Here is a 13515-nt window from a genome sequence, read left to right on the forward strand (position 1 = left end):
GACAAATACCTTGATTAAAATGAATAAAATGCATAATAGAATTCATAAACAAACGTAGAATCATCAAACAAATGTAGCCTAATGATTATCAAAGTATACAACAAATAAACATTGGGAAAGAAGAAATAATTATGGAAAATAAAGAATTGATGAAGATTAACTAATGAAATGATCTTCACTTATAGCTTGATGATGAATTGAATCGAATCTTGCCTTGAATCCGGATTGAAATGGAATGGACTTGTGTTTCCAAATGTTTCCAAGGGTTTTAAAAGCCTTAAAAATGCAGAAAAAACTCTGAAAATCGCAGGTGGTAACCCTAAAAACGAATGCACAAGTCCCTATTTATATTATTTGACAGAAAAGAGTGAAATCGGGCGATGTGGGACATTAGACGTCCTAGGAGACGTCTTAGACGTCGTGTATAACACCCAAGCGTTCTTTATACATCCTAACATGCCTTCTACCGTCCTTGAAATACACTAAAGATGGCCAAAAACGTCAGACGTCTTAGGAGACGTCTTAGACGTGTTCTAGGACGCCCTTCCTTGATTTCCAAACTTTCCGAAACACACCGTTCCAACACGGGACGTCCCTAAAACTCCAAGACGTCCTAGGGGACGTCTTAGACGTCATGTAAGACGCCAAAGGGGGTTCTTCCTTCTTTTCTGCTCTGAAATAACGACCAGATGCTGACCGTTTGACCTAGACGTCCTAGGGGACGTCTTAGACACTTGGAGGCGTCGTTCATCTTTCGTGCAAGTTTTGGTGATCAAAACGACATAACTAGCAGAAACACAAAACACAAAAGTTGTAGCAAATCTTGTCTAGTTTCCAGAACTTCTTTACTCATGTTAATCAGAGCTCCAGAACTTGAGATATGACCAAAACATTGAAGCATGGTCAATTTTCCCAGCAACGTTTCTTCATTCCTTTAGCAATCCGTTTTACTTGCAGGTTCCACCCACTTTTAGTACAATATATTGACCTGCATATGAAGTTCAACAACTCATCAAAGTAGTGCCATTCTTGGACAATTATACATCAATTCAACAGATTTATGACAACTTAGTACATTCATAAAATGGACTTATCAATATCATATGATATGATTTTTAGTGTTGTGTACAAACATTTTGGACACTTAGAATAATCATTTGGTTTGATTACAACTAACTAATTGGTGCTTGTGTATAACACACTCTTCTTGTTGCTTCCTGACTTACAAAACCGTAAGTATGTATGTGTGTGCAAGACTTGAGTGTTTGACTTTCTTACTCACTCCATACCTTCTTACTTAGACATGCTTACACTCTTAAAGAAGCGTGGTTCTTATGTACTAGTTTGCAAGTATAAAGAATAACATTACAAGAGAAATGGTTTGATTTTTTTGGCACAAAATACTCTTTAAGGGGCTGCCATTTTTCGTAAATGACAAACTCTTTCTCCCTCCATTCTTATTGCATTTGGTGATTAGATTAAGAGCATATAAGTTGCTTCTTTTTCAGGTTTATTTGGTATAAATATCAAAGCTTAAGAACAACATATATACAAGTAAAGACTAAACTAACATCTTTGGTGGTTGATTCTTGCTTGGTGGATACTTTTAGAAAACTGTTCTTTGAGTAGTTTGTCATATTCATCAACGTCATAATTGCCAAAATGAACGAAAGTCTTCAAAGGCTGTAAACATCTTCTTTTCTAAGGTTGTTTTAATCTTCATATGCTTTGCAAAATGATATTTGGTGGGTAAAGTGGTTTTAGTCTATTCAAATGTAAAATTGTTTCTGTTGATCACGTCAAGTTTGACACTATAATTAGACTATTTTTTGAGTAAAACCCAACAAAATGTAACTGAAAAAGTAAACCATTTTATAAATATCAAATATACAGAAATTAGAAATAGGACAATTATGAATTACATGACCGCAAACATATTTTGGGCCTAGGGATAGAAGGATAAAAGGACCATTTAAAAACATCCATATATCAAACAATTTTTTTTACTAATTTAAGGAAAAATACTTCATGTGACATTTTTAGATACAAAGTTATCAATAATAGTATTAAGATAAAAGAAACATTGGTTCAGAGGTTGTCGTGTGCCTTCTATCTGGTTGGTCGTGAGTTCAAATCCAAAGAAGACGTTTTTCTTCGCCATTTTGAAAAAATTAGTATAAGATCAATCACGTATAACATATCTTTATCCATACACAAAATAGTCAAGTTATTCAACATTTCTTATGGCATCGATGACATATTTCTTTTATAAATTCAACTTTAAAAAACTTATCTCTATAAGGGCTACAATGACATTCTTAATATGTTTCTATATGCAATGATGTTCTAACCGTTAAATCTTAGCAATTAAGACGACATTATCGGCTTATTTATCCATTCTATCGTTTATTGATTGCTTCATAGGTCGTTAGTTTATAATTCGTCACTTTGATATCCCCATTTTGGTTGCACATACCCACCTTCTTTATACACAACTATTATTATATATGTGATATTGCGTCTTTTGCTTCCACTAATGTGTCAATCTTGGGCATTTAAATTTGGCTCATTCCCGCTTCTTTTTTCCGCATAAAGATAGATTAATGATTATATATTAATTTACATAGACCATAATTTTTTGTCCCCTTTAAAACGATAGACCGTGGATAGGCCTATCACCCAATTGTGTCAATAATAATAGTATCAATGATAATATTATTATAGTTATAATAATAATCATACTAACTTCCTATACAAAAATTAGTGGTTTATTAGAAATAAATAAAAAATGATATATTTTATAAAAACATAATGTTGCGACTTAATGATGATCTGCTAAAAACCATACGGAAATATTTTTTTGAAACATTTACAATTTTACTTCATAAAACTCAACTAAGCAATCGTATATGCATACGTAAACACAACTATTATAAATTTAAGAACTATAACAAAAGATCACATTTAATCTCTATATAATCAAAAGTTAAATGCCGACCAAGCTTTTCTGACTTATTTGATTAAAGCCAACTATTATTTTTTTTAGTCGGTTTGCTCGTGTCGCAAGTGGTAAACATATAATAAAGCTGAGGGGAGTGGTGTTGAGTATACCGAGCTCCAACTCAGCTCCATCAATGAAGAAACGGAGGAAGAAGATCGAAAGAAGAAGAGAGGGAGAAGAGAAAGGGTAGACTGCCTAGCGGGGAAAAAAAAGAAGGAAGAAACAAGATACTTGATTTGCCACTGTCGAGTTGTCCTTCCGAATTCGTCATGCCGAGTTCAGGTGCCGGTGTCTCCACATTAGATCCACCGAACGTCTTCCAAATCAACTCCCTCTAAGTCACACGACTTGATAAAATTCAAACTAAATTCTTACATAAAGTCTAAATATATCGTAAAAAAGGAAACAAAAACCATATATGTTCATAGGCAAGTTTCATTCATATCTTATCCAAGATTGAGTACCATATTTTGACTAAATCAAATCCAAATTAATTGATAAATTGGTTTGTTTGGATCCTAATCATGCATATAATTACTACTTCCTCCCTCATATTGAGTTTGAAGCCATCTGCTCAACTAATATCCACGTGACGTCACAAATACCTGAGGCGTTGGCACGTGCAATACCCCTACGATATTTCCCTAATTCTCCTCGCCCCTTTTTATCGTCTATTCAATCGAAAGAACTTCATTTGTAGAGACACAGGGACACATATGCATACCCACATACATATGACTAGAGAGAGAAACAAGCCAAAGAGGGAAGAAGTTCGCAACTTTTATATGCATGATTCATGTTAAACGCCCTTCAATTTCCTGTGAACCTTTTTAGGGTTCTTGTATTCAGTAATTAAAAAAAAAACGATTTTGCCGCGACTTTATTAGGGCTTTCTCAATGATGCATATCATCATATGTATGAATGGAGTTCAATTTAATAGTTCTACAAATTCTTTCTCGATTGTCGGAGTGTGTACGTAGATTAGGACCAATTTGGGTTTCATTTTCTCATTGATGTCGTATAGGACTAGGTTTTTTCTATGATGGGGGGAACTGGTGAAGCAGACCGCAAACGTCACTTCAGTTCAATATCGTCTCCTACTGCCGCTGCTGCTAAGAAACATCCATTTGTGCCTTCTTCTGAGGATAAAAAGGTAATTGATCGTTACTTTTACTTTGGTTTTAATAGCTCTAGGTTTTCTAGGGTTTATGCTGAATTCTTGATCGGTTTTTATTGGAGACTTCTATAGAGGTTAAATACATGGTAGATCTGTCTGCTAAATTTCTTGATGAAGTTCTAGGGCGTAAGTAGTTGAGTTATAGGACTGTATCTGGCGGGATTTTCTTGATTTAAGTTTTTTACAAGTGCATATGTTTCTTCATCTATATAAGAGGTTGGGGAACTTGTGTGGAACTGCTGTCAACCCAACCAAATTAAACCAAAACACTGCTATGTTTAGAATTTGCTTGCTTGTGAAAAGTTACATATCTAATTTTATGTTACATTATATGTGAATATTATACAGGCAGATAATTCCATAATCACTTGTGTTAGAGTCAGAGGTGATGTTTGATTTGTGATATCCTTTGTTATATAAATATGATATGATGATCTTAATTTCATTAGTTATACTCTGTTCATTAATATAAGCTCACCATGCTTTATGTCTAATTCAGTTCTCTTCTAGTTTGTGGATTAAGTGGATTGAAGCGATTATGTTTCCTTGCTTTATAGTTCTAGATTAGGATTTGATACTTGATTCTGAAGCATATCCTCTGTTATTTCATAATATTGTATCATTTGTATGAAGTACCTCACTTTTGAGAAATGTGTTTTCTTTGGCATGCAGCTTGACACAGTGGTACTGAAATTTCAAAATCAAAAGCTTGTTCAGAAGTTAGAATCACAAAAGGTTGAATGTGTTGCTCTAGAGAACAAGTTCAGTCAACTCAGGGAGAAACAATTGCTATACAACAAAACTTTAGCAGTAGTAGACAAGTCTTGGGACGAGGTATAGCCACCTGAAAAACCCCATTCCTTTTATATTTCACTCAAATATCAACTGTTTGATGAATATTTGTTGGCTTTCTAATAGCTAATTGATAAAGTAGAGTCATGCTCTATTCGCACAAAGAATCTGCTGAGTCATGATCGTGGTAATAAACATCATCTGGTTGCAGGGGGTAAGAATTGTCAAACCTTTTCTCTTTCATTTGACTGAAAGGGTAGCTTAATCAGCATCAAACTATGTTAATGGACTAAAAGTATATAAATCTATTGGCAGATAATGCATCACCACCTCCAGAGGATGTATTTCTTCATCGACTTCTTGAAAAAGGTGCAACTGAGAGTAGCTCTGCAAATAGCACTCCAAGTCAAATGCAAGAAAATCGAGAGACAGGTGGCAACAAAGTTCAGAATACTTTCTGCAATATTGTTCATGCCATTGATGGTCTATGGGGCATGGAAGATGGACTGTATGCCAAAGCTATAAAGCAACTTCCAGAAGGTTCTAAGACTAATCACACTGATTTACAAGTCATATATGTTGTATTCCTTGGTTATTAACTTATATTCACAAATATTTTTGTTTGGGTAGGGTCATACAGGCCAGAATCATCTATTGAGTTAGAGAGGGAAGTGAAGAATTTGAGATTGGCAATTGGTGATATGCATATAAAGCACAGATCTTTGGCAAGAGATATGCAGTTCCACCGAGATACTGATGCTAAGAATAAATCAGAGCTCAGACAATTGAAGGGTAACTTTCCATTTCTTTAATCTTTTTGGGGTTCAATTTTTTTCATATTAATGCATTGTAATTTGGAAAGTTCCCTAGTTATAACATTGTACTTTGAAATAGCTACCAATTTTAGGCTTTTTAGCAGTGGAAATTGCTTTGTATTTGGATGACATTGCTACAATTAACTAATTAAGTAGATTTCTCAAAGTACAATGTTGTAATAGGAAGAATCGAAAGTTTGATGCCTTAATAAACAAATCAATAAAAGTACATTGCTGTTTCATGTTGAACGACATCTTCTGGTGTATTCGTAACTCAGGAGTCTGATATAAAGCTAAACCTGCAGTCTATTTGGAACCTGTTTATTACATCTGATATTGAATTTGGCATCTAAAGGATATCTTCTGTTGTATTAATATCATTTATGCTACTTGTTTGTATATTAATAATGTATTGATTACATCATAGGTAACATTGAACTTTGAGATCAATGGTTAATTATGATATTTTTAATTTTTGAAGGGGAACTGGAGTGTACAATTGCAGAATTGGAAGAAAGCAACAAGAACTTGTCTGTCCTGAAAGCAGAGACAGATGCTGCAAAAGGAGCAATTTTCCCTGTAATTCTTGGAAATAAATGTGTTGCTAATGACAGGGCAAGAGAAAAAGAAAAGGATCTACATGATATGGAGTCTTTATTAAAAGAATTACTGGTAGTTTAATAGTGTTCCTTTTTCTTTTTTGTTTTATATTCTGGTTTCACAGTAAAGTAATACTAATAAACAGTGGTTTAACATTATGAACAGGATCAAGCCTCTTCAAGACAACAAGAACTTAAGCGTTTACATGAAGAAAGAATGGAAATATTAAAACAATTATCCAGCTTGCAGGTTGGCTTAATCTTATGGTATTCTATATCATCACCCTTTTTATGGAGAGCTTATGTTGTTGATTGTTGAAAATTTATGTTACAGAATACCTTAAAGAATTCAAAGGGGGTTTTTTCTTCTGAAGCCTTTATCTTAGTGAAAGATCAGATTGCTAAGGCAAGAGGAGATTTAGTCCAGTATCAAGCTCTATTCCAGAAATTGCAGGTTGTCAGTGGTTGGTAGTTAGTTCCCTTTGTTCTCAAATTTTTAAAACCATACTAAATACCATGTATTTTAATATTTAGGTTGAGAAAGACAACCTTGGATGGAGGGAAAAAGAAGCCAACATGAAGAATGATATAGGGGAGGTTTTGCGTCGATCTTCTTCTGTTTCAGATTCTAGAATTGTTGACCTAAAGATGGAAATACAAAAACAAATCGATGGAAGAAAGTTGATCGAAGCTAAATTAGAAGAAGCTTCTAGAGAACCTGGTATAGATATGATATACACAGATAACTTAAAAAGTTAAAACTATTTTGTTTTTAAGCTTTTGAATTCTCATATAATAAGCTGCATACCCTGTCTTTGTTTGTTTCAGGTAGAAAAGAAATCATTGCAAAGTTTAGAACTTTTGTCTCTTCATTTCCAGAAGATATGGGAAGTATGCAAACTCAGTTAAGAAAACACAAAGAGGCTTCTTCAGATGTTCATTCGTTGCGTGCTGATGTTCAATCTCTTTCCACCATTCTTGATAGGAAGGTGGGTCCATCATATGACGTCATATTTTTATAAAAAAAATCAAAAAAACCTGTGCAACCTTTTTGATTTTTATTGTTTCACAGATGAAAGAGCTGGAAGCATTATCTAGTAGATCGGCTGCCCAATCTGCTGAAATACAGAGACTGCGAGCAACGGTATGTACTTCAGTTTTTACCTGTAATAGCAATGTAGTTATAAGTTTTTGCTGATTTATATTTTTAATTGATTTATTTTGTCTAAATCAGTTGAACTTTGATATAGATACATGACTTGGAGGAGAGTGACTCAGAGTTGAAGCTAATTTTAGACGTGCATAGGCGAGAAACAATCTATTCAAGGTTAACCAACTTTTTTTTTTTTTTTTTTTTTTTTTTAAAGCATGGTGGTGTTGGTAGTTGTTATTATTAGGTTTAATTGAAGAGGTTTATTATTTACAGGGAGTTTATTGAGGCTAGGAACTGTGAGTACAAAGCATGGGCTCATGTTCAGAGCTTGAATTATTCCCTTGATGAGCATAACTTGGAAACACGAGTGAAGACAGCCATTGAAGCTGAATCAGCATCTCAGCAAATGTTAGCTGCTGCAGAAGCTAAAATTGCTGATTTGAGGCAGAAATTGGAAAAATCTAAAAAGGAAAAATATAAACTCTCGGATGTCTTGAAGTCCAAGCATGAGGAAAATGAGGCTTACCTTTCTGAGATTGAGGTTAGTTGATGGATATCTTGTTATTTATTTATTTTTTAATTTTAAATTTGATTCCATAATAAATTGCAATGATGTTGGTTTCTTCTATGTGCAGACTATTGGGCAGGCATATGATGACATCCAGACTCAAAATCAACAGCTTTTGCAGCAAATAACTGAGAGAGACGACTATAACATTAAGGTAATTACTCTTATCTTTTCAACCAACCATTAAATTACAAATTACAAATATAGATCTAATCACCTAGATTTATGCACATTTGTCTTGTACAAAATTGACATGGGCTTCTATTGTAAAAGAGATTTAGGTTAGTGTTAAGTGGAGAAGGAATGGAATTATTCATTCCATTAGAGTGAAAAAAGCTGTTTGTTTAATGTTAATAACCATATAATAATATGTATATTGGGTCGCTTTATTGTGTTTGAAAAATCTAAACTTAAAACCGACGGTTTGCGTTCGATTTTTGTCGGTTTTGATTTTGCTTAGCTCTAAATGGAATGAAATTTGTAATATAACCCATTTTAAAGAAAAATATTCTCACATCTTTTAAGAATGCCATGGTTTTAATTAAATTGTAATTTTATTTTGTAAAAGTAACTAGAAAATACCTTTTTAGGGCTATCATTGTTTTTTGGAAACTAACTTTTCAAAATGTCTTAAAGTTGCAAAGTAATTGATTTTATATTCTAAAAGTTTAACCAACTCATGTTTTCTGTATAGTTACCTGAGATAACAGATTTTACATCTCAGGTTAAATAGGTCACGCTGTTTCAAATTTCACACTTTTGGCACAAATTTTAAATTTTATTACAAATTGGCCCCAAATCGAGGTTTTTTCTACAAATTTAATTTTCTATAACTTTTTTTGTAATAGTTTATAAGTTTTTTCTTAACTTTTTCCAACTTTAATATATATATATATATATATATATATATATATATATATATATATATATATATATATATATATATATATATATTCTACATTAGCAAACCAATTTTTCTCCTTGATTGTGCGGCAGTTGGCTTTGATGAAATAACAAATACAGTTTTGTTAATTATATATATATTTTTTTTAAAAGTTGGTTTGCTAATGTATGAGGCAATGCATAAGTGGGAAAAAAAGTTGATTTGCTAATGTATATGAGGCAATGCAACTTGGAAAAAGGCAAGAAGTATTGTAAAATATATTCTTTTAAAAAGTTGGGAAAAAAGTTAAAGAAAAAAACCTCATAAACCACTATAAAAAAATAAATTTATAAAAAAAATTCTGTGTTGAATGCGTGACAAAATTTTAAAATCTGACCAAAGTTGTAATAAAATTTAAAGTCTAGGCCAAAAATGTAAAACTGAAAAGAGGGGTGACCTATTTAACCTGGGTTAGAAGGTAACCATACAGAAAACATGAGTTGGTCACCCCTTTAAAACATAAAATTGGTTACTTGGCAACTTTTAGACATTTTTGTTTCCAAAAAACAATGATAGGATGATGTTATGTTATTTGCGCTCTCTAATGAGCTTTTGTGATATTTTTTCTTTTAGTTTTATTACATAAAAATTCTATACTTATAATTTAATACTGTATAGGATCATGTTGAAACCATACAATATAAAAGTTTCATAAGAAAATTCAACCAAACAGACTTGGTGTTTTTATTGCTTGCTTGCAATTAGTGTTACTTTCTGTATGCAATTGCCCTGATTATCATATTTCTTTTTGTTCCTGTATTTTGTGTCTTGGAAATCATGTTTTAATATTTACAAATATTTCATCTTGTTTCAGCTTGTTTTGGAGGGAGTGCGTGCAAGACAGCTAAATGATTCTCTTCTCCTGGATAAAAAAACCACAGAAAGGAAGATCCAACAGGGCAACACATTGATTAATTTCTGTGAAATAAAAGCAGAAAGAATCGAAGATCAGGTACACTCCTTCATTGGTTGACTTGACTATCTTGATAGACACTGATACAATGTTTGTGTTTTTTGCAACAGACAAAATCATGTTCAGATCATGTCGAGAAAGTGTCTGAAACACGGGTTCAAAAAACAGGCGCCTTGGAAAATACCCAAAGGAGACTGAACGATGTTAAAAAAACATCCCAGCAGTTAACAGAGTCCTTGGATGAATCACAGAGCAAGGTCGATACAAGTCGAGTCAATCTCATGGATTTGCAGATCCACTTAGAAAAAGAAAGGTAAAAAGGAATGGAATGACTCATTCCATTCCCTTGCTGATTCCATTCCCAAGAGTGGCAAAGAAAGACTTGATTGTTGTGTTTTGTATAATTGTATTGTATAGGTTTGAGAAAAAGAGAGTTGAAGAGGAGTTGGAATGCGCAAGAAGAAAGCACACACGTCTAAGATCACAATTAGACGGGTCTTCGGTTGTTGAAAAGCTTCAACAGGAGCTCAAAGAATACAAAGAAATACTCAAATGCAGCGTTTGCCATGACAGGCCCAAAGAGGTACCTAAAAAGACCAAAATACCCTCTGATTATATAATAATAAAAAAAGAAAAAGAAAAAGTTAACAGTCCAATTATTATTTTTATTGGCAGGTGGTGATTACGAAATGTTATCATCTATTTTGCAACACGTGTGTTCAGAAAATCATTGAAACACGCCACCGCAAGTGTCCTCTTTGTACCGCAAGTTTTGGTCCAAATGATGTCAAACCTGTTTACATCTGAATCCAAACTTTGGGATTCCTATGACCATGTAAAATAATATCAAAAAAAAAAAAAAAAATTAAAAAAGAAAACTTTTTTTCCCCACCCCGCCCCACAAATCAATATGGGATTTGTTTGTTGCTATTGGTTTTTTGGATTTTCTTCATTTTGCATAGTTTGTTTTTAGATTTTAGTGTTGTAGTTTGTCAAAGTTTGTTGTTGGTTTGATTTTTAAATCTTGTTTTTAGCAACACTTATAAGATATTATCATTTACTTACTCATTTCATGAATCAAAAAGTTTTGTTTCTAGTTTCAACTACATGTACATCTCCATTGCTGCTATTTAAAACTACATCTGTTGGGTCCTGTTTTAGAGAAAGTTCAAGATATTATATGCCTTTTATTTAGTCAAATTCAGAGCAGTCAAACATTGCCTTGTAATATCAAACAATCTTTTAGTCTCAACATTTGGATTTGGTGTTTATTTTTAATTATGGTAACGGTTTTATTTTTGTAAGTTTGCTTAAAGGTTGGTGCTTTTAATTGTTTTTAAACCGGCAACCCAAGTCATTAGAATACTTTCAAATAGATACGAAAATTGCAAAAAAAATATATTTGGGGAACCAACTTGCAACTTTTGAAAAATATAATTTACTCTATATATTAGAAAGGGTGGATATATTTAAAAGAAAGAGAAAGAAAGCCATATTTTTTAGGGAAATCTTTAGAAAAGCTCTAAAATTTTAGTCTAATTTATGAAAAAGTCCCAAACTATTTTTTGTTTATAGAAAAACACAGAATGCCGGCTAAAACTTTGAAAAAAACATTTTTCCGTTTTTGTAGATTTAGCTGTATTCTGTTATTTTTCATTAGTTTGTTCAAAATATTAGGACTTTTCTGAAAATTATTTGATAACCAAATTATTGGGACTTTTTTGAAAATTACTATGGAATTAATGAATATTATTATTAACAAATCATTTATAAACATATATTTTTTATTATAAACAAAGGAAATACATTTGTTGTTAATTTCTAGGAATAGAATGGTCGATTATGTACTTCTCTAGTGTTTGTTGACTACTTCAAAGTCTCTATGTTCTTCATATGTGTCGTTGTGGGTGTCATAGTGAGAAGTACTCTGTTAGGCGTGACCAATACAAGAGTTGATAGTCGCGGCTCAATCTTCATAAATTTCATCGTAAATGTGAAATACTTATAAAAAAAATGCGGGAGAGATAAAAAAGATGCAGGGTCATTTGTCTGCTTGGCTAGTTAAGCATGGGCTAATTCATAGATCTTTGCGCTTTGATTACCAAGGAATAGAGACTTTACAAATCAAACCGGGGGATTGGCATTCCATTGCTGTCATTTTATATGTATATGGTTACAATTATCTCCGCTCCCAATGTGCCTATGATGTAGCACTAGGCGGACTATTAGCTAGTGTGTATCATCTTACTAGAATAGAGTATGGCGCGGATTAATACACAATCAATAAGTGTCTACTTGCTATTAGGCATGATGCTATATGATCACGTGTTATCAGAAAATATCATTACACGAACATATAGATCTTTCATTATGTTGTTTAACCTAACTACCACCTAACCTCTAAAAATTACCCGGTAACAACCATAAAATTACACACATCTATCGAGAGTGAAAAGTAAACTATCAATGAAAATTTAAATAAATAATAACCTTTCACCTGTTTCTATATAAATTATCATTCATGGTTCACTTTTCACATTTTATAGATGTGTGTTAGCCGATGGTTGTTAACATGTAATGTATGAATGTTGGTTGGTAGTTAGATTAAATAACATAAGAGGAACACCAATATTAGAGGAATGCTAACTAAGTTCATCTCACCATCATACCCACAACAATGCATAGGAAGAACGTAGAGAGTTTGAGTGGTCAGAAAACAATAGAGTACTTAGATCACCAATTTATTCCTACAAATAGCAACAAATGTATTTTCTTTTTTTATAATAAAAATATTTTTTATGTTTATAAATGATTTGTTAATAATAATATCTATTAATTTCATAGTAATTTTCAAAAAAGTCTCAATATTTTGGTTATTATGTAAATTTTGGAAAAATCCCAAATTTTTGAGCAAAGTAACGAAAAATGACATAATACCGGCAAAATCTACGAAACCGGCCGAAAAGGTTTTTTTTTTTTTGAAGTTTTAACCGGTATTCTGTGATTTTCTATAAATAAAATTTAGTTTGAGACTTTTTTCATAAATTAGATTAAAATTTTAGGTCTTTTCTGAAGATTTCCTTACTTTTTATACAATGATTTATTAAAACATAGGAGTCACTTTGGGGTATATTATATATTCTAAAATTTGTATTCCTATTTTAGTTAGATATTCGGATTCCTTATTGAATCAAAAGTCTACTACACATGCCTTTAAACTTTTTGTTCTAATGTACTTTGGCTAAATGACAAAACGCTTTTATTGTGCAATTTGTATTTTCATGTGATGTAGATGCTACTCCTACTTATGAAAATAATGTATTACGTAGGGAAATTTTATATCCGAATTTTATAACAAAGATTAATATTATAAAAAATCTTATATTTTGTGTTTTCTTGATTAAACCATAACCTTATTTTTTCCTTTTGAAAAAAACATTGTATTTTTCTACTTTTTTTTTTTATTAGTTCACCATGTTAGTAGTTTTCTTCCAAAGTAACTAGCAAAACGTGAGAGTTTTTTTTCCGGAAAAAAATATAAAATATTGAGGGT

The 13515-nt window shown here is 32.2% G+C and overlaps 1 protein-coding gene across 1 annotated transcript; it reads left to right on the forward strand.

Annotated features, from left to right (window-relative positions):
- Nucleotides 1-3677: 3677 nt before the first annotated feature.
- LOC111896003 (E3 ubiquitin-protein ligase BRE1-like 1) lies at nucleotides 3678-11065 on the forward strand. Its single transcript, XM_023892035.3, has 18 exons — nucleotides 3678-4155; nucleotides 4852-5013; nucleotides 5098-5185; nucleotides 5287-5511; nucleotides 5602-5763; nucleotides 6268-6458; nucleotides 6552-6635; nucleotides 6720-6839; nucleotides 6920-7106; nucleotides 7214-7374; nucleotides 7458-7529; nucleotides 7636-7712; nucleotides 7812-8079; nucleotides 8174-8260; nucleotides 9864-10001; nucleotides 10073-10275; nucleotides 10380-10545; nucleotides 10638-11065. The coding sequence occupies exons 1-18, from the start codon at nucleotides 4042-4044 to the stop codon at nucleotides 10767-10769; spliced, it is 2637 nt and encodes an 878-aa protein (XP_023747803.1). The 5' UTR covers nucleotides 3678-4041; the 3' UTR covers nucleotides 10770-11065.
- The last annotated feature ends 2450 nt before the right edge of the window (nucleotides 11066-13515 follow it).

This window comes from Lactuca sativa, chromosome 4 (genome assembly GCF_002870075.4).
Source record: "Lactuca sativa cultivar Salinas chromosome 4, Lsat_Salinas_v11, whole genome shotgun sequence".
Lineage (NCBI taxonomy): Eukaryota > Viridiplantae > Streptophyta > Magnoliopsida > Asterales > Asteraceae > Lactuca > Lactuca sativa.

Coding starts and splice junctions, on each gene's coding strand:
- LOC111896003 (XM_023892035.3), top strand. CDS start 4,042: ATGATGGGGGGAACTGGTGAAGCAGACCGCAAACGTCACTTCAGTTCA. Junction 6,636..6,719: donor AACAATTATCCAGCTTGCAG/GTTGGCTTAATC, acceptor TTTATGTTACAG/AATACCTTAAAGAATTCAAA. Junction 7,107..7,213: donor AGAAGCTTCTAGAGAACCTG/GTATAGATATGA, acceptor TGTTTGTTTCAG/GTAGAAAAGAAATCATTGCA.